The following is a 22994-nucleotide window of genomic DNA, read 5'->3' on the forward strand; positions in this document are numbered from 1 at the left end:
AAGCGTTCATAAAAGAAAAAAGTCCATATAGTAATTGCACACAGTAACTTTCCACACCGTGTGCCCAAAAAAACACAGCGAATAACTCACCAGACATTTAATATCAGAAGGCAAATCATATTCCACTATATCAGAGTGACCAGTGTCTTCACAGTCTTCTCCAAAGCAAATTCTTGCAAGCAGGGTAAAGAAGCACAAACATTCAAAGAACGAAAAGCTTCTATAGTTCAGGAAGTTTATTTCAAATACAGAAAAGTATAAAAAGTATATATATTGCACTCACATGTTTCAGTGCCAGTTCAATAGGCAAAGAAAGAACCAAATACTGTGCACCTCCGCTCGTTCCAAGGATCGGATCCAACCACTAGAAAGGACTACAGAAGGGACCAGAAGTGACGACAAACGGGTGGACCTCAATGCATTTCGGGGGATAGCATCATCAGGCAGCTCAGCTTTTATTTATTTATGCAAAACCTTTATTTCAAAAGGAAAAAAAAAACAGTTTTCTGTAACTGCAGATAAAGTGTAACACACTTGGACTATTGGATCACTTAGTCTTCACCGTGTTTTTTGGGCACATGGTGTGGAAAGTTATTGTGTAGAATTACTATATGAACTTTTTTTCTTTTATTTTGATATTTTTTGATGCTGATTATTATTTAGTCCAACTATGCATGTGAGTAGTATTCATTGTAATAAATGACACGAGCAGCGCCTATCAAGGTGGCTTCTCCCCATTATTATTGTGGAATTGGAGGTGGCGCCCCCGCTTTGTTTTGTTTTGAAGATCAAAAGTTCTGACTTCACTCTTTACAGACTTTACATGCTGCATGCTTGTTTTGGGTCATAAATATTTGAAACCAAATGACCAGCTTGACAATCATTCAGTAAGCATTTAGAAGAAGTGAGCAGTAGCAGCCCCATATTTCTCTCAATACAGGGTTCTTTAAAGTAGAACTATAGGCAATTTTGTTTTCATTTTTGATAGAGTTAGGGAAGGTTATAACCTCTGTTAGCAGGGGCGGACTGACCATTTGGAAACTCGGGCACTGTCCGAGGGCCCGGGGTCAGTAGGGGGCCCCATGAGATGCCCCTGGTACCTTTTTCATAGGCTTTTTTGAGTTTGGGCAAGGACACAGGGGCCCCATGATCCCCTATTGCCCGGGGTCCCCAAGAGTTGTCAGTCCGCCCCTGTCTGTTAGTTTATTTTTTTCCCATCTGTGTCCTTTTGGGGAGATTTGCCTAATTTCTTGTCCCATAGCCAAAGCAGGAAGTGAGAGGAAATTGCTGCAAATTAAGGGATTCCTTGGGGACCTCAAGTTCAGCAGCACTAGTGTACCCACTGGAAAATTTTCCCTCTATTACTTTTCTGGAGACAGCCCAAAATTTGGGATTTTCTTTACTTTTGCTTTCGATGATAATAGTAAACACGACAAATAGAGAGGGTGAATCTCCCTATTGGGGGTACAGACAGCAATAAAAGCCTAATAAGTGTTCTATTCCATCTCCACTCTAAACAAAAAAAATGTTTTGCCTTAAGTTATACTTTATGGTGTATCTCTGACCAAAACTTTTTTTCTTCTTTTGGATAGAGTAGGAATGGAATAAAGAACACTATATTGCCAAAAGTATTGGGACACCCCTCCAAATCAACTGGGAACAACAGAAACTCAGCTATGAAGTGCTAGGCCACACAAAATGACAGAGCAGGGTCAGCACATGCTGTGCACAGTACACAGAAGTCACCAACTGTCTGCAGAGTCAATAGCTAAAGACCTCCAAACATCGTGTGGCCTTCAGATTAGCACAACAGTGCGTAGAGAGCTTCATGGAATGGGTTTCCATGGCCGAGCAGCTGCATCCAAGCCTTACATCTCCAAGTGCAATGCAAAGCATTGAATGCAGTGGTGTAAAGCTCGCCATCACTAGACTCTAGTGCAGTGGAGACATGTTCTCTGGAGCAGCCTTTCTCAATCTGGGTTTCCCTGGGTGGCCTTGAGGTTTCTTCAGGGGTGCCTTGGCAAAATGTCTAATAATTGCCCAAAATGTATATAAGCCAGGGGTGGAACAAACATGCCTTTCAGTCACACAAAGTCATAGGTTTTTGTTGTGCACTATTACAATCTTTTAGCCGCCAGCGTCCTGACAACCAATGATATCATCAGTTGATGAGGATTTCAGCTGCCTGCACAGCATTCTAGTTTGACCCTCCCCTGCCCCTCTTCATCGGTGCTGGGGTCACATTAGCTCAGTGATGGAGAAAACTGAGGAAGAAGAGAAACACTCAATACCAGTGTGCAAAAGTGTATTTGCTTTGGAAGAATAAGTCACCTCTAATGTTGGGTGTCCTACATGTGTGGATGTTGCTGCATTATATAAAACTATTAGAATAGTTTTTCACATTTTAGAATGGGGTGCCATTTTAAAATTATGGACAGTCTTGAGGCACCCCATTTTAGAATGGGATGACTGAAGACGGTCCATAATTTTAAAGGGTGCCTCAGGACTGTTCATAATTTTAAAGGGTGCCTTGACTGAAAAAAGGTTGAGAAACACTGTTCTGGAGTGGATTCATGCTTCTCTGTCTGGCAATCTGATGGACATGTCTGGGTTTGGCTGTTGCCAGGAGAACGGTACTTGTCTGACTGGATTGTGCCAAGTATAAAGTTTGGTTGAGGAGGGATTATGGTGTGGGGTTGTTTTTAAGGGGTTGAGCTTAGCCCTTTAGTTCTAGTGAATGGAAATCTTAAGGGGTCAGCATACCAAGACCTTTTGGAAAATTTCATGCTCCCAACTTTCTGGGAACAGTTTGGGGATGGCCCCTTACTGTTCCAACATAAACAAAGTTGCACAAAGCAAGGTCCATAAAGACATGGATGAGCGAGTTTGGGGTGGAGGAACTTGTCTGGCCTGCACAGTCCTGACCTCAACCCGATATAACACCTTTGAGATGAATTAGTGCGGAGACTGCAAGCCAGGCCTTCTCGTCCGACATCGGTGCCTGACCTCACAAATGCTCCTGACCTAACAAATGCCCTTCTGGAGGAATGGTAAAACATTCCCATAGATACAATCCTAAACCATGTGGACAGCCTTCCCAGAAGAGTTGAAGCTGTTATAGCTGCAAAGTGTGGCCCAACCTAATATTGAACCCTACAGACTAAGACTGGGATGTCATTAAAGTTAATATGGGTGTAAAGGCAGGCATCCCAATATGTTTGGCAATATAGTGTATATGTAAACCCAATCACTAAAATCTCAAATTAGTTTTAGCACTTTACTGTCATTTCAAAAGTTGTTTTCAGTACTTTTGAATCTGTGCCTTTCATTATGATAATACTTTATAATCCTGCCATTAAGGTCCTTGTTCAAACACCTCCTGTTTTAGGGTGTCTCCCAATTGTGCTCCTGTGTTGTCACCAGAAATCTGATGGCTACTACAAGTGGCTGATTTTACAGACATTATGCAGGCATGATTCACTGTTGGCACCATAAGAAAACCTGCCCTGAACAATTGTATACAGCCTTTGCTGGAGTGCAAGCATGTAGGACGTGGCTGCAAAGTGGCTTCAGGAGATTATCAGTGCTCATATACAAAAAAAAAAGAAGGTGAAAACAAGTATTTTATTTGAAAAAAAATGTGAATTGTTCATGATACATGGCGATATATCACCCTAATTGGCATTCAGTTAGGGTTTATGTCTACTTTAAGACCACTGCAGGGTTTTTATTGCTATTTCTGGCCTGTTAGGCTAGGCTAGGTTCACAGTACAGCTGCTGTGATTTGATTCGATTTTCTGTGCAATTATGTAGTGCAAATTAGTTGTATTTTGGCACATTTTTAATGTGATTATGATGTATTTTTGTTGCAATTTTCATGCCTCTGTGTTTTTGGTTTTGGCCAATGATAAACATATCTGCTGTGACAAGGAAAAAAATAACTGACATTGCATCAAAAATACATCAAAGGACATGTAGATGCTTTGTTGATGCATTTTCCAAAGAAAAGTATCTGGGGCCATAATCATGCTGGAATTGCTCCAAAGTGGTACAGGACCCTTTTCCAAAATTGTGCCGTACTGTGCTGCATTGATGTGAATGGGCACCATTGTGTAGTACCCTCCTAGTGTAGGATGCCAGGTAAATCTAGTTCCTGGCTCCTTCTGTAATAAGGGGAGTGGTAATCATTTGCTCTGGTCTGCTCATGGTTTCCTAGACCAGGAGTTCCCCCTGCCTCTGGGAGAAGCTTCCAGACCTCAGGGCAGGAAATTCAAATAGCTGGTTTGAATATTTACCATGCCCTGGCCAATCCCTGGGGAGGTGTGCCTACAAGGTGGTTTTAGAGGTAGTAAACAACCTTGAGCCCTGAGGAGACCATTCTTTTTCCCCCATCAGGAAAGGTTCTGTGAGCTTCAGTTGGTTACTTGCCCCTGAAGCACCTTTTGGAATGAGTTGCTATTTTGGTGGGTCTGGGCTGTGGCAGAGCTGGGACCTGGGAATAATCTGAAACTGGATGCAGGATTTCTCCACCAGGGGGTCTGGTCTGGAAGAGAGTGTCACCATGTCTGGAGGAGGCTGCAAGGAGGCAGATGTCCTGGGATCTTGTGAGTAAGAAACCCTGATTAACCCCTTTGACTGTGCAGCACCCCAAAAACTTCACTGATTACCTATAGCTCTGCAGTCATGCAGGGCAACAAGATGCCAGGTGCTTTGATTGTTTAGACTATGCTATATTTACAAAGAGAAGAGTGTCCTCTGCTTAAAATTGCTGAGCGTTTCCTATGCCCCAATTCCTACTATGTTATACAAATAATAAAATATAAAAACACAAACCCCTAGACTGTTTATTGAAGGTAAATGAATGGACTTGTGCTTAGGTGAAAGGGGCAGCCTCTACGCTAATTCACTTCAGGGGCTTCTACGGGAGTAGCATTACAATTCAAAACAATGCTGTTTCCATTGTCATGCAATTCTGTGCAACTCAAGCTACATCTGAAATCACACTAGTGTGAACCAGGCCTTAGGTCTGGCCGCACCACAGATGTACCTGCATTTTTTTTAAAGCGCACCAAAGATGCAGTATGCAGGACTTTTGGTGCACTTTCACAAAACACAACAAAAAGCTGGGCATAATAGAAATCTATGAGAAACAAAAGGTAACCGCATGAAAAACTGCATGTACACCTGTGAAGCACCCATGCTGGTCCTTGGGGTGATTTTGCTTAGCTTACTGTCCTGGAAACACAACAGTGGGGAATAGAGAGGAAATAATCTCCAATGTGAGAGGAAATCCCTTACTGGAAGATTTCTTCTCACTGTTTGTTGAGGTGACAACTGTATAATGTTGTATTTCCCATTACTTTTTGTCTCTCTGATAATGCTAGACAGGATTTATACAAACTATGAGTTTTCCCAGTGAGAGCATGTCATCTGGGGAAGTTTTGAAGCTTTTAAGTATATCTAAAACAAACATTTTCCCATTTTAGACTATGGAATAGTTACAATCTTGTCTTTTTTTGACGTGTGTCCTGTTCAAGAGATTTTTCAAGATTTTTCTTCACTTCCTGTCCTGTAGACACAACATGACCTGAGAACAAATCTCTCAAAAGTGAGTGTCCCCATTGGAAGATTACTCCACTATTCCCTTTCTGGTGGAACTCAAAACATTTTTCCTCATGATAAAAAGACAGAGCAAATGTATTTAGCAAGGACACAAAACACCAATAAAAACCTAACAAGGATATGCTCTAATCCTTCCACAGACTATCCAAAACCTAAAAAAAAAGTTTGGCCTTTAGTTCTTATCTACTTTAAAAGAGGAGTATGGGATTTTGTTTTTTTAAAAATGATGCTGCATCTGTCCCTCGCCGGCTCTAAGGTATTCGTTTATGACACAGAGAATAGCTGTGATTCAGAGGATGGCAGCTATTCTCTGGTCATTCACAGTTTATGACACTCAGGAGATTAGCGGAGAACATGTTCAGCCCTTCTCTGGAGATCTGTGTTCTTCCTCCAGATTCTCCAGCCCAGAGCTGGAGAATCGAAGGGACCGCAAACTAAGCAGCGATGATTTACCTCTGTTTAGTAAACTGATCTTTTACTGTAATCTCGTGAGATTATAGTAAAATCAGCCGTCTTCCAGCGTTTGTAGACCGCTCTCCCTTCGTTCGGAGAACTGATCTACACCGCTTCATAAAAGGCATTCACAGGAAGCTGTGTTCTTTGAGAATGCCGGAGAACTGAGCAGCGATCATTTACCTCTGGTTCATAAACGAACACCTAAGTGTAAGAACTCAGGGATCACATGACTGCTGATCACTGAGTTCTCACAGCCACTTTGAGCAGAGACCAGTGACTGTCAGTCATCGATTTCTGCTCTTCCCTCCTTCCCCCCATGCTCACTGGAGCCGTGGGCTGTGGAGAGGGAGCAGCTTGCTAAGGCTCTCAGCGGATCGCGAGAGGCTGAACCAGGTGCCGCTCCAGACTCTGGGGTAGATCCCAACTTTGGATATTTCCATAGCCTGGACCGGCTGAGTAACGTCAGCTGACAGAGGGCTTCATCTTTGGCTGTACTTCTTCTTTAGGTATATTTCTGATTTCGTTAAATGAGGTAATTCATAAATTGTATTTATCTCTGGAATCATTTTATTTGTCCCTTTATAAACTAAGATATTTATAGGTCCTCTAAAGTGGGGATGCACAAGAAATGGTTTCTAAAAGCAGACTGGATGAGAACAGTCAAATTCTTACTATATAAGTGAATTTTAGCACTTTTGTTTTTTTTATAAATGTTTTAAGAAATGAGTGAAACTGCACCTGAAGTGTGAAATAAAAGGTGCTAAAGATATCTCAGTAAATCTACAAAAGAAGACATCCAGGTCTTTGTATATGAATGTTCAGTCTTGTATCGCATTATTATACTGGATTTATATAATTCCATCAGTTAATGCAGTACTTTACAAAATAAAGGGAGATTGTACAGTTAAAATACAAATCAATTAAAGAGGATTAAGAGGGCCTTGCTAATGTGAGCTTACAATTTAAAAGGGAGAGGCCAATGAAACAAAAGGTAATTTATATTTTCTTACTACCCAATCCTGCACTGTATTAGGCATGTTCAACATGCAGACATGTATTGTCATATGGAAATTCTTCAATGCCATTGTTTATGTATTCCTTTAGTAAAGCCACCATCCTCAGCACATTTCACATATTGCAATACATTTCTTCCATATGCTGAAAATCATCAATTTATTTTCTAGCCTGTCCTTATAAGTTCTCCCCTTTGTTAATTCAGTCATTTTAAAACATAGCTGTGTAGAGACATAAGTAAAGAGTCAAACAATACTTTATGAATGTCTACCTGTGCACTGCATATCTCTCAACCTTTTTCCAGTAAAATGGGTAAAACCTAGAACTTTGATCAAAGCCATTATCAGCCAGGGTTCAGTGGAACCTTGGTGTTCCTTAAGAGGTTGCTAGGGGTTCCTTGAAGAGTGGCAGATTGACCTTCCATCTGATGATGCTTTTATACTTCAAGGTCCTTCTCCACTAAGCAGAATTAAGCTGGCCATATATGGATCAAAATTTAATTCATCTATGGGAACTGTGGTTAAACAGAAGTCAATCTGTTTATCAACTTTTGTACAACGATCCTGTCAGATTTTAGCCACTTGATCAGCCCTGCAGGCTATAGCTTGCACCTCTGATGAGTGTATACTGATGGCAAGGAAATCTACCCTCTGTCAGAATACAGATGTTCAGCGAGGAGGATTCCCCATCTACCTCAAATGTTTGAATGGGGGAATCAGGTCAGTTTTTTCATTCAACCTGGTGGTTGAATGAAAAAACTGACTAATGTATGGGCTGCCTTAGTAGCATGGCATTCTAGCCACTAACCACTAATGTAAAGGGCAAATTCCTTGATGTATTAATCTTAGCAAGGGTTCCCTGGGGCCTAAAAATTATTTGAACAATTCCTCGAGTTACAAGGTTGAGATAGGTTGCTCTGTCACTCCACTGCTCCACTTATTTCTTGCCCTTGCATCATAGGCTATCAGAGGGATTGGAAGTGAGATAATATCTCTCCATTGAACCGTAGCTTCCCACCAGGTCTAGATTATTATTATTTTTATACAGTATTTATATAGCGCTAACAGTTTGCTCAGCGCTGTACATTATAATGGGAGACAGTACACGAGACAACCCAGTAACAATACAATACAATACACGAGGGGTTCGACGGCCCTGCTCCTTGGAGCTTACAATCTAGGAGGGAGGGGAGAGTGGTACAGGAGGAAATAGCTGTGGGGGATGGAGTGGTGGGAAAAGCGGAGGAGATCAGGTGAGTGCGGGGTAGGCTTCTCTGAAGAGATGGGTTTTCAGGGTGCGCCTAAAGGTGAGGAGGGTAGGTAACAGTCTGATGAATTGGGGTAGTGAGTTGCAGAGGATGGGGGAAGCCCTGGAGAAGTCATGGAGAGGGGCATGGGAGGAGGAGACCAGGGAACTAGAGAGTAGGAGGTCTTGTGAGGAGGGGAGAGTGCGTTTTGGGTCGTAGATGGATATCAGGTTGGTGATTCCGAAAACAAATGGGGAGGGGCCTTTTCCAAGTTTCACATTTTATTTCTTCAGATGTTTGGCCCTCCATTTTGTCACTGATGAACCCTGTAGGTCCCTACGGTCTGACCTTCTGGAATGCACTGCAACTGCACCACTTCTACCTTTTCTGTCCTCATCAAATAAATACTAACCACTCAAAATCAACAACTATATACGAAGACTTGGTTCTACTGGAATCAGTTGTTATATTCTGACGAAGGTAAGACACTTATGGTACCCTGTTCTGGAGATTAAACTGTCTCAGTGGCCCCCTCCACCCACATGGTCTCCATATCCATTTCCCCCACAGATCCTCCAACCCCCACACTTTTTTTTCTCTTTCTTCCTCTATTTCTGCTCTTTTTCCACTTTTCTTTTGAAAAAAACGATGTATCCAGTTAAAGAATTCTATATATTTGTTCACTGATCATATTGTAACAGGAGATGACGTTTGCCTCCTGGATTTCGGTGGTGTCGATGCTGGAGATGGTCAATAACTGATCCCTCGGTCCCCTTGTAATCTGCTTAGGGCCGTCCTTTTTCTGAAACTGGCCCTCTCCAGTTCTGACATCGCCACCTTACTGGTCTATAAAACTTAGTGTTGGTGTGATGATATCCTACTCTGTATTTATGCTTTTGTATATACTTTCAGTATCCCTCATCTTCCATTGATGGTATGTGCCCACTTGGTGTTCAGAGAACTCTCTTACTATTCTTCCTTCTCATTTTTTTTATATATTATTGTTTGAGTTTGTATTCTTTTTTTGATACCTTTTTTGGATGAATAAAGAATTTGTAAAAAGAATCTCCCCAATGGGAGACAGAAATATAACTTTCACAGACTTTTTTCCAAATGTATTCAAAACTCTTATCATGCACCTCAATAGGAGATAAAACCGAATGATAAATACATGGGAAAATAAATGACGAGAGAGCAGGGCAATATTATTTTAATGCTGCTTCACTATCTAAAATAATGAAAGTCAAAGGATAGGTGATAAATAATCTTCCATAACTTACAAACTATTGTAAACTAAAAAATGCCATTAAGTTGGTGTACGAAATGTGAAAGACACTTACCAAAGGTGCCAAAGTGTCCTATGACACTCCCTGTAGGAGCTGCTGATTAAGATGGGTCCTCTGCCTCAACCTCCTCATGAACCTCTGACACACTAGGTTGAGTACATAAAGCATGCAATATCACAGAAATTCACTGAAGGCAATATCTGTGACCTAGTAGTGGTATAATATCAACAGGCACTAAACAAGTTAGTAAAAGCAGGTCCAAATATATTGTCACAAAATATGGATGGTCACGAGAGAAAGCATAAAGATGGATTGGCAATAATAATAACACAATTTGGAGTACAGTGAGACGAATAGCAAACAATAGGCATGAGATGACACTTTGCGCCTGGATCAGTGTAAACAGTACTAAGGTCACCTAAGTGCAGAAATGGACAGTAATATGGCTAAATTTACTTCGTTCAGGAGCTATACTGCCAAGGTGCCATAATGGTGACTGTGCTAGGCCTAAGCTAACTGGAATTTTACCACTCCCCCTCTGCCTCAGTGTCCTTTTAGGACTGTAGTGTAAAGGGTCCACAAGTCCCATTTTATTTCTGTTGCCCTGGACTTGCAATTTATTTGATTCACAGTGTTCTACGTAGAAGTCCATAGGCTTTCCTGGCTATAGATTTCTACCTGCTGACTAGAGGGGATAGTGCAATACAACATCCAGCATAGCAATAAAATGTGAAAGCAAAACTGACTGTGAATAGGGCATTGTTTCCTTCTCCATGTTTCTGTAGTCCAGGACCTGGCTACATATTGTAACATATATTTAAAGTAAAAGTTAATTTTTACTCTACATGCTGCATGAAAACATATTTCTATGATATAGTAAGAAAATATGAACTTTTTTTTAATTTCCAAGTTGACAACATTCTGAAACAGAGATTGAAGCACCAAACCCAGAAGTTTGAGTCCGAAAAGAAATTTATTTCAAATACTAATTGACTTTAATAATCAAAGCATTTCAGAGCCCTGACATCTCCTCCTTCATCAGGGCTAAAATTGAACATGAAAGGTTGATAATAAAAATAATAAAAGGATGATAATAATATTCCTTTACCAATCTTAAAGTAACATATATGCAAAGGTGTACTGTAAAAACAAATAAACAATAATAAGAATAATAATAATTAGTACAATGAAAATAATAACATCTAAACATAATAAATATATGAATAATTACAGCATAAACTACGTTCATAAACACTTATGAATATCAAATAAAATTAATTAAATATTCTATGTTTTTAAATTAGTTGTGAACATACATTGTAATAGACAGTTTTTAATACAGTTATTACTATGCAGGTGCCATATCTCATTTTCTTTAGTATCAGAAATAATCTTTTTTAAAAAGTACTGTCATGTGGCCATGCCTTTTTTTCCTCCTGATAACAGGTGGGGTTACAGGACACTAAATGTGTCTGTATTATACAGTCTGTTCAGTTTGAGGCAAGATACACTCTGTATTTGAGCAGGGGCATGTTCAAGAGGCACCCTGTGAGGGGGGTGTGGTGACTGGTCAGGAGTTGAACAGACTACCCAATACAGGCATGCTGTGAGTCTGCACAATGTCCTGTAGCTCTGAATGGCCAGCCAAAGGATAAAAACTGACCACACTAACAAAGACCAGCTTCTGTGCTTTGTGCGGTCAGCTTGGAACAAAAACGAAAGGTGACTGGCAGGATCAATAAGTACTTCAGATGAAAGAAGTACATAAAAACGGTAGAGACTATGATTTATAAAATACGCATTCTGTATGTGAATAAATACATATTTAGCATAACATACACTTTAAATATAAGGACATATGGCTAGACATACTGTATATTCTAACGTGTCCATTAAAAAAAGGTTTACGCTGTAATTGTTAAAAAAAAGTCCATAAAAAATATTTGACAGTGAATTCACAGGGGTTAGGGATTATTACACATCTACTATTACAAATAAATGTGTGCCCAGAAAACCTCCTACAGTGGTGATAGATAGCATTTTGCAATGATATTAATAACTGAGGGTGATACATTCATTATGCAGTAATAGGATGTGGTAGTAATGATATAAATTGGGAGGGAAATAGAAAAATGATCTGCTGAGGAAATACATGAAAGTGAGAGCAATGAAGTAGTGCGTTACCTTAGCAGAGTGTGAAGTTCACAGTCTGGGATTCAAGACAAAAATTATATATATGAAGGAGAAATGAGGCTACAGTGAGAACACTGAATTTGCTGTCAATTAAAGGACAGAGTGGAATGGTATATGTACTTATTGAAATGTCTGGGTATATACTACAACACATTGGGTGAGATTTACTAAAACTGGAGCACTCAGAATCTGGTTCAGCTGTGGATGGTATCCAATCAGCTTCTAACTTCAGCTTGTTGAATTAAGTTTCGACAATAAAATCTTGAGTCTTATTGGCTCCTATGTAGAGCTGTACCAGATTTAGCATGCTCCAGTTTTAGTAAATCCCAAATAACACTCAGCCTCTTGTTAACCTCTTCCCGTCCGCTCTATTGCAGAAATACTGCTACAGGACGGCACAGGTGCGGCAAATCGCGTATATATATGTGATTTTGAGTTTCTGAGTAGGGGGTGCGTGCGAGCCAAGCGTGTCCTACCCGCACCACCATTCGCGGTTGTCAATCACCGGGTCCCGGACGGAAATGACTCCCCTGTCAGCTTGGGCACACTGCTCTGGATGGCTGTGCATCCAGAGCAGTGTGCTTACAGTGAAGAATAAAACACTAACCATCTGGAATATGCAGTTCAATTTTGGGCCCCATTGCACAAAAAAGAACATTGGGGAACTGGAGAAAGTACAGAGAAGGGCAACCAAACTGATAAGAGGCACGGAGGAGTTCAGCTATGAGGAAAGATTAGAGGAACTGAATTTATTCTCTTTTGAGAAGAGGAGATTAAGAGGGGATATGATCAACATGTATAAATACATCAGTGGTTCATATAGTGAACTCGGTGTAGAGCTATTCACCCTGAGGTCATCACAGAGGGCAAGGGACACTCTTTACGTCTGGAAGAAAAGAAATGTAATCTCCAAATACAGAAAGGTTTTTTCACATTAAGAGCTGTGAAAATGTGGAATAGACTCCTTCAAGAGTTGGTTCTGGCCAGCTCCGTGAATTGCTTTAAAAAAGGCCTGGATTCTTTCTTGGATACACAGAATATAACTGGATACTAACATTTATAGGTATAGGAGCAAATTGGATCATGCTTTGCGGGTGTTTTTTCGCCTTCCTCTGGATGAACTGTGGGTATAGGATTATAACTTTTTTTTAATGGTTGAACTTAATGGACTTTTGTCTTTTTTCAGCCAGACTAACTATGTAACACACTGCCCCCTAGTAAAACACTCCCTGCTCACAGTTAATCCTTTGACCACCCCTCATGTTAACCCCTTCCTGCCCAGTGCCATTAGTACAGTGTCAGTGCTTTTTTTTAGCACTGATCACTATATTGGTGTTACTGGGGATGTCAGTGACACCAAGTCAGTTCCCACCAGTGTCAGAATGTCCACCGCATTCCCGCTATAAGTCACTGATCGCCGCCATTACTACTGAAAATAAAAAATACAAAAAAATTCCACTGTATATACCCCCATTTGTAAATGCTATAACTTTCACATAAACCAATTAATTTACATGTATTGGGGGTTTTTTTTGGACACTTAGCAGAATACATTTTGGCCTAAATTTATGCCGAAAATTGATTTTTACATTTTTTTTACTGGACATGTTTAATAGCAAAAAGTCAAAAATACTGTTTTTTTCTCAAAATTGTCAGATCTTTTTTTTAATAGCGCAAAAAATAAAAAATGCACAGGCGATTAAATACCACCAAAAGAAAGCTCAATTTATGGGGAAAAAAGGACGTAAATTTCATTTGGGTGCAGCGTTGCAAGATCGCGCAATTGTCAGTTTAAGTAATGCAGTGCTGTAACGCAAAAAATGGCCTGATCAGGAAGGGGGGTAAATCCTCAGGAGGGCAAATGGTTAAAGACACAAGCTGTGCTGAAGTGATGTGTTTAAAAAACTAAAAGGTTGCCAGTGTCTCACTCCTGGAGGGAACTGGGAGGGAATTCTGATGAGAGGGATGAAAGGATGGACAGAATTTGGGGGTAGGTTCCAGCCAGGGGCGAACTGACAACTCATGGGGCCCCCAGGCAATAGGGGATCATGGGGCCCCTGTGTCCTTGCCCAAACTCAAAAAAGCCTATGAAAAAGGTACCAGGGGCATCTTATGAGGCCCCGTAATGACCCCGGGCCCCAAGTTTCCAAATGGTCAGTCCGCCCCTGGAGCTGCGTAAACTGTTGGTGCTCTATACATTGTGTATAATAATAATAATATGTAGTGTGCATAGAGCAGCACACATGACTGCAACTAACGCACACTACTCATTCCAAACAAAAGGGAGTGAAGGGGAGAAGGAGATGTTCAGGAGCTCACAGAAAACATGACAAGGAGGCAGAAATACAATATCATGAAAGTTAGATTTACAGGGTCATTAGGTAATGATTGTGTATGGATTATTAAAAAAAAGCCTATGAAAAAGGTACTAGGGGCATCTCATGGGGCCCCTTACTGACCCCGGCCCTCGGGCAGTGCCCGAGTTTCCAAATGGTCAGTCCGTCCCTGGTGCCAGCTAAGTAGGATGGGCCAGGACCTAGACTGGGGTATGTGCGGGACTGGCCAATGAGTGGCCAATGGAATTGGTAAATCCAAGGTGGGGGTGGGGCTAACAAGTTCAATCCGAGCTTTTAGAACTGGGAGGAACTCCCAGACTGACAGCAGGGATAAGTGGCCTGGAGTGATATCTGAAGTGGTGATACTATCGCTGCTGTTAGGTTGGTCAATCATTTCCAACTGACAGCAAATTACCTGTGTACTGAGAATTAAGGATGAATGGAACACTGAGAAATGTATACCTCCAGGGATGAGGAATTATCTGGGGACCACACCAGCACAAAAGTACAACCAACTGGAACATAATATGATCATCTATCTTCAGATTCCGGCGCCATTGATCTACCAGAGCTTAGAAGAATATATTAATGTCATAGTATTCAGTTTAAACTGCAGTAAACCTTAAAATAATATGTAGCTGTATGTGATTACTTTCCGATATCTCTAATAGATCACTTGTCAAGTATTAGGTGTTCCGCCTTCTGTTTCAAAGTTGTACACCCTAAAAGTAAAGTAATCCTTTTGGTAATTTTATTAAACAGACTGTACTCACATGCAACTGTACACCTGCACTAATATATGATAAAGATAAAACAATAATATGTATTAATTAAATGTAATGTAGATTTATAGAAAGTAGAACTAACACTAACTATAAGCTGTAATCAAAGGCAACCTAAAGAGGAAGCATAGTTACTGTTCATCTCAGGGCTTTCAGATATTCTTCAGACAAAGCCTCTAATAAGATCAGATTCACCGCTCCCTATCATTTTGGCATGTACTCCAAAAAAAAAGATTGACAGCACAGCCAGCCTCAGGGAGAACCCAGCTTTTAATAGCTCTTTTTGCCTAAACTTTTCTTTATGGTCAAAATATGATGGTGAAGCTTTGTAGTTTTAGGTTTTAGTGTAGTTATAGATTGTGCAGAAGTTTCACCTTTGAATTAGCATTGTAATGTTAAGCATTAATGTTGTGTCTGATTCGTCTGGGAGCTTTGTATGCATATTAATGTCATACCTCTAAATATTAATTTTATTAGTCAATTCTTGTTTCCACAGTTCTGCGATGTCTTGGAATTCCTGCAAGACTTGTCACCAATTATTTCTCTGCTCATGACAATGATGCTAATCTACAAACTGATGTCTACTTAGATGAAGATGGGAAAACTAATACTACCCTCACCAAGGACACCATCTGGTGAGTTTAAAGCTTAAAGCTTGTTTTTTTTTCCATTAAAATAACAAATATGTTATACTTACCTGCTCTGTGCAATGGTTTTGCACAGGGCAGCCCCGGTCATCCTGTTTTTGAGTCCCCTTCTGGCACTCCTGGCTCAGGAGAAAGCTTGCAGCTTCCTATGGTGGCCATTCGTGTGGGCTCGCTCCCGAGCCCGGCTGTTGTATCTATTCAGACAAACAACCTGGCCCACCCCCCACTCTCTGCTCACAGGTTTTGCCTGACAGCAGCAGAAGTCAATGACTCCTGCAGCTCTCAGCCAAGCCTGTGGGGGCTAAGAAGGGAGGAGAACTGCTGCAGACATGCACAGCACTGGAACAAGGTTAGACTCACTGGAGCAAGATTATGGGGCTGCAGGGGAAGCTGCATGTAAAAGGTTTTTTAACCTCAATGTAGAGAATGCATTAAAGTGTTACTAAACCCACAACAGTAGAATCAGTCTGTATATGCAGTAAAGCATGCTTGTTATACTCACTGTGGAACCTAAGGGGTTAATCCTCTGCATTGTGTAAAAAGACCATTTGATCCTGACTTCTTTATTCCTCCTCTTGTTCAAATGTCCACGACTTATCTCCTGATAAGACAGACTGAACCATAGCCATTCTGCACATGCTCAGTTTAGTGTGTATTGCTAAAGAGGTTTTTTTTTTCTTAGGAGAGCGCATGTGATCAGCACAGGGCCAATCAGCACTGTCCAGACAGAGGTCAGGGGTTAGGCATCCTACTAGACCAGAAAGAAAACTCCTCCTACAAGCTTTAACCAGTGCTCTGCTGAACACTGTTAGAAGTCACAAGACTGCTCTAACTGCTGATGAGAAAAGGTTTTTAGCAGTTTATATTTACTAAAATTGCTCTTCCACGTTGTGTGTACTGGGGGAGACCAGATATAGTGAATGCAGGGTCCTGGGTTTAGGAACACTTTAAGGGGAAAAAAAAACACTTTACAACCACTTTAAATCCAGGCAAAAACATTTGTTGGGTAGAGTGGTAAAGGATTAGAATCTCTTTTAGATTTTTTTTATTGCTGTCCATTTCCCTGTTAGAGCTATTTCTTCTTACTTCCTGTTCCAGTGACTGGAAGTCCAAAGGACAGAAAGAGATACTAAATCACTCCAATTTGGGCAAACAGAACAACAAAAACCCAGGGAGGTTGATTTACTAAATTTGGAGAGTGCAATATCTGGTGCAGCTGTGCATGGTAGCAAATCAACTTCTAACTTCAACTTATTCAGTTAAGCTTTGACAAAAAAAGCCTGGAAGCTAATTAGTTTCTATGCAGAGCTGCACCAGATTTTGCACTCTCCAGCTTTAGTAAATCAATCCCAATGTTCAGTACAGTGGGTAAAGGTTAGGGTTTCATTACTTTGTTTGCCTTCCTGCCCCAATGACATTAGTGGGGGAGAAGACACTGTGAGGAAAAGTTTAGCAGCACAGAGGACTGGGTAAGTATATCTTCTTTTCTATATCTTCTTTTCTATTACCTAGACCAGGGGTGGGCAAACTTTTTGACTTGAGGGCCGCAATGGGTTCATATATTGGACCCGGGGGCCGGACCAAGAGTAGCTGAATGATGTGTATGTGTCATCCATAGTAAGTATAGTAATATTCCCCCATAGTAAGCATAGTAATTCATCCCCCATACAGTAATTCATCCCCCATATAGTAATTCATCCCCCATAGTAATTCATCCCCCATATAGTAATTCATCCCCCGTAGTAATTCATCCCCCATATAGTAATTCATCCCCCATATAGTAATTCATCCCCCATAGTAATTCATCCCCCATAGTAATTCATCCCCCATAGTAATTCATCCCCCATATAGTAATTCATCCCCCATATAGTAATTAATCCCCCATATAGTAATTCATCCCCCATATAGTAATTCATTCCCCATATAGTAATTCATCCCCCATAGTAATTCATCCCCCATAGTAATTCATCCCCCATATAGTAATTCATCCCCCATATAGTAATTCATCCCCCATAGTAATTCATCCCCCATATAGTAATTCATCCCCCATAGTAATTCATCCCCCATATAGTAATTCATCCCCCATATAGTAATTCATCCCCCATAGTAATTCATCCCCCATAGTAATTCATCCCCCATAGTAATTCATCCCCCATAGTAATTCATCCCCCATATAGTAATTCATCCCCCATATAGTAATTAATCCCCCATATAGTAATTCATCCCCCATATAGTAATTCATTCCCCATATAGTAATTCATCCCCCATAGTAATTCATCCCCCATAGTAATTCATCCCCCATATAGTAATTCATCCCCCATAGTAATTCATCCCCCATATAGTAATTCATCCCCCATAGTAATTCATCCCCCATATAGTAATTCATCCCCCATAGTAATTCATCCCCCATATAGTAATTCATCCCCCATAGTAATTCATCCCCCATATAGTAATTCATCCCCCATAGTAATTCATCCCCCATAGTAATTCATCCCCCATAGTAATTCATCCCCCATATAGTAATTCATCCCCCCCTATAGTAATTCATCCCCCATATAGTAATTCATCCCCCCCATAGTAATTCATCCCCCATATAGTAATTCATCCCCCATAGTAATTCATCCCCCATATAGTAATTCATCCCCCCTATAGTAATTCATCCCCCCTATAGTAATTCATTCCCCATATTAATTCATCCCCCATATTAAGTCCCCCCTGTGTCAATTCACTTACCTTTGCTCCGCGCGTTCCTCTCGCCATGTTCCCGCGCCGTTCCGGTGTAGCATGAAAATCTGTCTCCTATGAAGATCTGTCCCCCTCGACGTATCTGCGCATGTGCCAGTTTCAGGCATTAGCAGCCGATCGGCGATCTCCGGCACTTGCGCAGATACGTCGAGGGGGACAGATCCTCATAGGAGACAGATTTTTATGCTACACCGGTCTTCAGGGCGGACTGTGAGAGGATACAAAAAAAGAGGGGTTGTGAAAAGAAATTCACAGAGAAAGCGGCTACATTATGAACAGAATGTGATACTCAGAAAAATTTCCAAAAATTATGCTTTATTACACATACAAATTTGACATATGGGCAATCGCCCTGGTTTACCATCACCTCAGTATGAGACAATACACACAGACCTAAAACCATATAAAATGACACCAGTACCGGTCTAAATACCTGTGCAAAAGGGACAATGACTACAAGAGTCTAAAGTCCCTATGGCACTGGCGCAAAGGTGAACACTTCCCAAAGGAGGTGTATACGAAAAATTATTATACCCTAGGTATACCATAACACGTGTTGATGAATGTGTAGACTATGCTACTACCAGAATGGTCATATCCCAAACAGGGAGTTTCAAAAAATTATACCATAGATATAAATATCACATGTATGCAATATAGCAAGCACAGTATGCGTCAAAAAGAAGACATGCCTCTAGGCCTATATGAAACAAAACGTAAATGTCATATAATGATGCAGTACATTCCTATGCCGGCACAAGTGGTTGGGGCCCATTCATCTGTGATTATACCCAGCTGTTTCCTAGGGCTCTTGAATAAAAATATGCCCCATTTTTTGCCAGGATGGAAGGATAGATGCATAAAGCAGCGCACTACTTGAAATGGTTTCTTCACCACTACATGTGGACTACATACCACTTTCTGTGAAAAAAACAAGACACATCCCAATAGATCTTCTGCCTGTTGAAATACATGTGGTATATCTTGTTTCCTATACAAAGCACCATGATGTCCCCATCCTGTAGTGAAACAGACAAAATGTGGAAAGTCACTGAAAGAGCATACACTCTATATAGGATATATAGGTCATATATATCACATAGGACCATATATCTAGTGTCCCGCAACAGTCCACTCACCACCTGTGTAATGGATAATAGGAGAGGAAAGAATATCCTTCATTAGTACTGCCATACAAGGCCAAAGAGGCCAGGGAACAACCGCTGACATCCGCCGATATACCGCGGGCTCCAGCCTCTTCTCGGCGCCTGTGCTGCCTAGGTTTGCCTCATGGCATGTGAAAATGGCTTCCTCCTTGTAGGTCAGCGTGCGTTCCACCTAATGCGCATGACCGGAAGTGACGTATCTGACGTATGACGTCAACGCGTTTCGCCGATGGGCGTATCTCACTCAGCTTCATCAGGACCAATCAGACTGTGAGAGGAGCCTAGCGGGAGCCTAGCTCCGCGGGCCGGATTAAAAGGTCCGCCGGGCCGTATACGGCCCGCGGGCCGTAGTTTGCCCATTGCTGACCTAGACCTAAAGGAGCAAATAACACTTGCAGTATTGGTACCTTCATGCAAAGAATGCATGAAGGTAAAAAACCTTCTCTGTGCAGCAGCCCCCTCCTAGCCCTCCTAATTCTCACCTAAGCCCTCTCTTGATCCAGCGATGTGCAGTCGAGTCTCGGCTATCCCGGGACTCCCTCTTCTCATTGGCTGAGACAGAATCGGGAGCCATTGGCTCCCAGTGCTGTTAATCACAACCAGTGAGTCAATGAGAAGAGAGAGGGGGCAGGGGTGGGCCGTGGATCCATGTGTGAATTGACACATGAAGTAGCAGGTGCCCCCATAGCAAGCTGCTTTCTGTGGGGGCACCCAACAGGAGGGAGGGGCCAGGAGAGCCTGCTGGGGGACCCGAAAAGAGGAGGATCCAGGCTGCTCTGTGCAAAACCACTGATGTTACTTCAATTTAGGTCAGATCCTGGTGGTTTGAATCTCCCACTGGCTTTTTATAACATTTGCAAACATAAGCAGCAATTTTTTTCATTAAGACATTATTTGTCATTAGCCCTTTCAAAATAGGATTAATGTGAAACAAAAGATTTTTGTACCCAAAGATTCTTCAAGTAGTTTTGAACATAACTGGGAATGTCTTTGCCCCATTGTGCAGATTTCCCCTCACTTCCTGTCTTGGAGATTCATGAACAAGTGAGTAGACATGTGCGGTTCGTTTCATTTCGAATAAAATTTCTGACAGATTTTTCGTTATCCGAGAGATTCGAATGTATCCAAATTCTGAATTACAATAGTTACGAATTTAAACAAATCTGAAATAATGAAATTTAGCTGAAATTCGAATTGATTTGAATTCAAAAACGCATTTGAAAACTAATTTGAATTTGAAAACCAATTTGAATTTGAAAACAAGAATAGAATACAATAGAACAGAAAATAAAGAAAACATAAAGAATAGAAAAGGAAAGAAAATAAAAGAAAAAAAAAGAATAGAGAAAAAAAGAACAGAATAGAAAATAAAAGAATATAACAGAAAACAGTAGAAAATAATAGCGCAAAACAGAACAAAATACAATAGAAAAGAATAGAATCCATTAGAATATAATCAAAAATGTTAGAATAGAAAATCAAAGAATAGAATATAAAAGATTAGAATAGAAAATCAAAGAATAGAATAGAAAAGAATAGAATCAATTAGAACAGAATAGAAAAGATTAGAATAGAAAACCAAAGAATAGAATTGAAAAGCATAAAAAATGGATCAAAGAATATAATAGAATAGTATAGTATAGAAAAACAATATATTAGAATAAAATAGAAAGAATATAACTGCCTTCTGAATTTAAATTTTGAATAAAATGAATTTGAATTCATTAGACTAGAATAGAAAAGAATAAAAAAAATTGAATAGATTAGAAAAGACTAAAATACTTTACAAAAAATTGTGAGCTGCGCTACGGTGATGTGTCTAGTGATCAAAAAAGGCACTGTGAAAAACTTGCTGAAATTTCCAATATGGTCACGCAAATCTTCATATAGCCCATATACAATCAAACACACATATGGATTGTGGATCATGGATTGTAACGTTAGAATTATTATCAAATTCATTAGAATTATTTTCGAATCCATTGGAATTACTTTTGAATACATTGGAATTATTTTTGAATCAATTAGAATTGTTTTCAAATCCATTAGAATTATTTTCGAATGTTTGAAATTTTGCATTCGGTCGAATTCGAATAAACAAAACGAATTCCGAAAAACGAATTAAACAAATTTACTTAAGCGAACGGAACTAAATTAGTCAAATAACAAATCGAAACAAAACAAAACAAATGTTTTCATTTTGCACATGTCTACAAGTGAGAGGAAATACCTCCAAAGTAAGGGAAATCTCTCTTAGACAGTTGTCACAGAAACAAGAATTCGCATTGAAAGATTTCCCCTTACCTTCTGGTTTTGATGACCAGTGTTATTTTTGTGGACTTTCCATCACATTTTGTCCAGATGACAGTGGTCACCAGGATACATTTTTATACCACAAATACTTGGCATAGCAAGTTGAGCCATCTCCACCTTTTTTATAAAATTTTGTCAACTGCCAAGACGCCAAAGATTTCAATTTGCTTTATCTGCCCTAGGATTACAGAGATCTTTGAAGCCTAGTACACATTATTAGGTTTTTTTTTGTTCAACCCAATGGGCTGAATGAAAAAAAAACTGTTAGTACAGCAATCTCCTCGCTGAGCTTTTGTGTTTTGACAGAGGGACGGCCCCCCACCAGAACACATCGGTCAGCGCTCAAGGCCATTGGCCGAGAGCACTGATCGGATGCCGATCTGCAGACCTTTTTTGATCATTCCCCTTTTTCCACCCTCTGTTGGACCACTGCTCAAAAGTCAGCTGGTTTCTATTGAACCGGCTGATACCGCCCAATATTCAGCTCATGTGTACAGAACTTTAGGATCTTTTGTTACATATTAGGTAAGAGTAAGAACTTCTCTCATGTTTTTATTGCTGCTTATGCCATTAGCACCTGTCCCTGTAACATCAGTAAAAGAAAATAAAGGGTACAGGTTGCACCGATCAGGAAGACATAAATGACAACCAAATTCATTACAGATCCCCCCTACCCTAACTGTCTCTTTTTCCATATGAAAGATATCTCATCTCTTCCTATCATTGTGGAATCCCTTGGCCAGGAAGCTAAGGTAACAAAAAAAAGAGAGGAAGGGGCCTCTAAGTGCAGTATTAACGATTTATTAGTAAACAATGTAAAATTTGCACTTACAAGATAAACGGTTAAAAAGACTCATCGTGTGGTAATTGGATCCAGGTGGGTCTGAAGAAGGAGCCTATTGAGCATGCTCCGAAATGCATTACCGCCCCTTTCACCTGCTACATCTGACTCTGCTCTCCAAGCTTCATTTCTGATGCACAGGCACATCCTGGACTCTATTTCCTGATCCTATAGGCATAGTTTGCTGCTGGACGGCTGGATGTCCCACCTGGATCCAATTACCACACAATGAGTCTTTTTAACCGTTTATCTTGTAAGTGCAAATTTTCCATTGTTTACTGAATAAATTGTCAATACTGCACTTAGAGGCGCCTTCCTCTCTTTTTCTTGTTACTGCATTGGAGCCT

The 22994-nt window shown here is 40.5% G+C and overlaps 1 protein-coding gene across 1 annotated transcript in view; it reads left to right on the forward strand.

Moving 5' to 3' along the window:
* The window catches only part of F13A1 (coagulation factor XIII A chain), a 212418-nt gene that overhangs the window by 111534 nt on the left and 77890 nt on the right, over positions 1-22994 (forward strand). The window contains exon 8 of the mRNA XM_089682198.1: positions 15432-15570. Coding sequence (XP_089538324.1) covers positions 15432-15570 — 139 coding nt within the window. The remainder of the gene's footprint in view (positions 1-15431; positions 15571-22994) is intronic.

Source organism: Staurois parvus, unplaced genomic scaffold (genome assembly GCF_062004578.1).
Source record: "Staurois parvus isolate SC_StPar_1 unplaced genomic scaffold, SC_StPar_1.0 ptg000287l, whole genome shotgun sequence".
NCBI lineage: Eukaryota > Metazoa > Chordata > Amphibia > Anura > Ranidae > Staurois > Staurois parvus.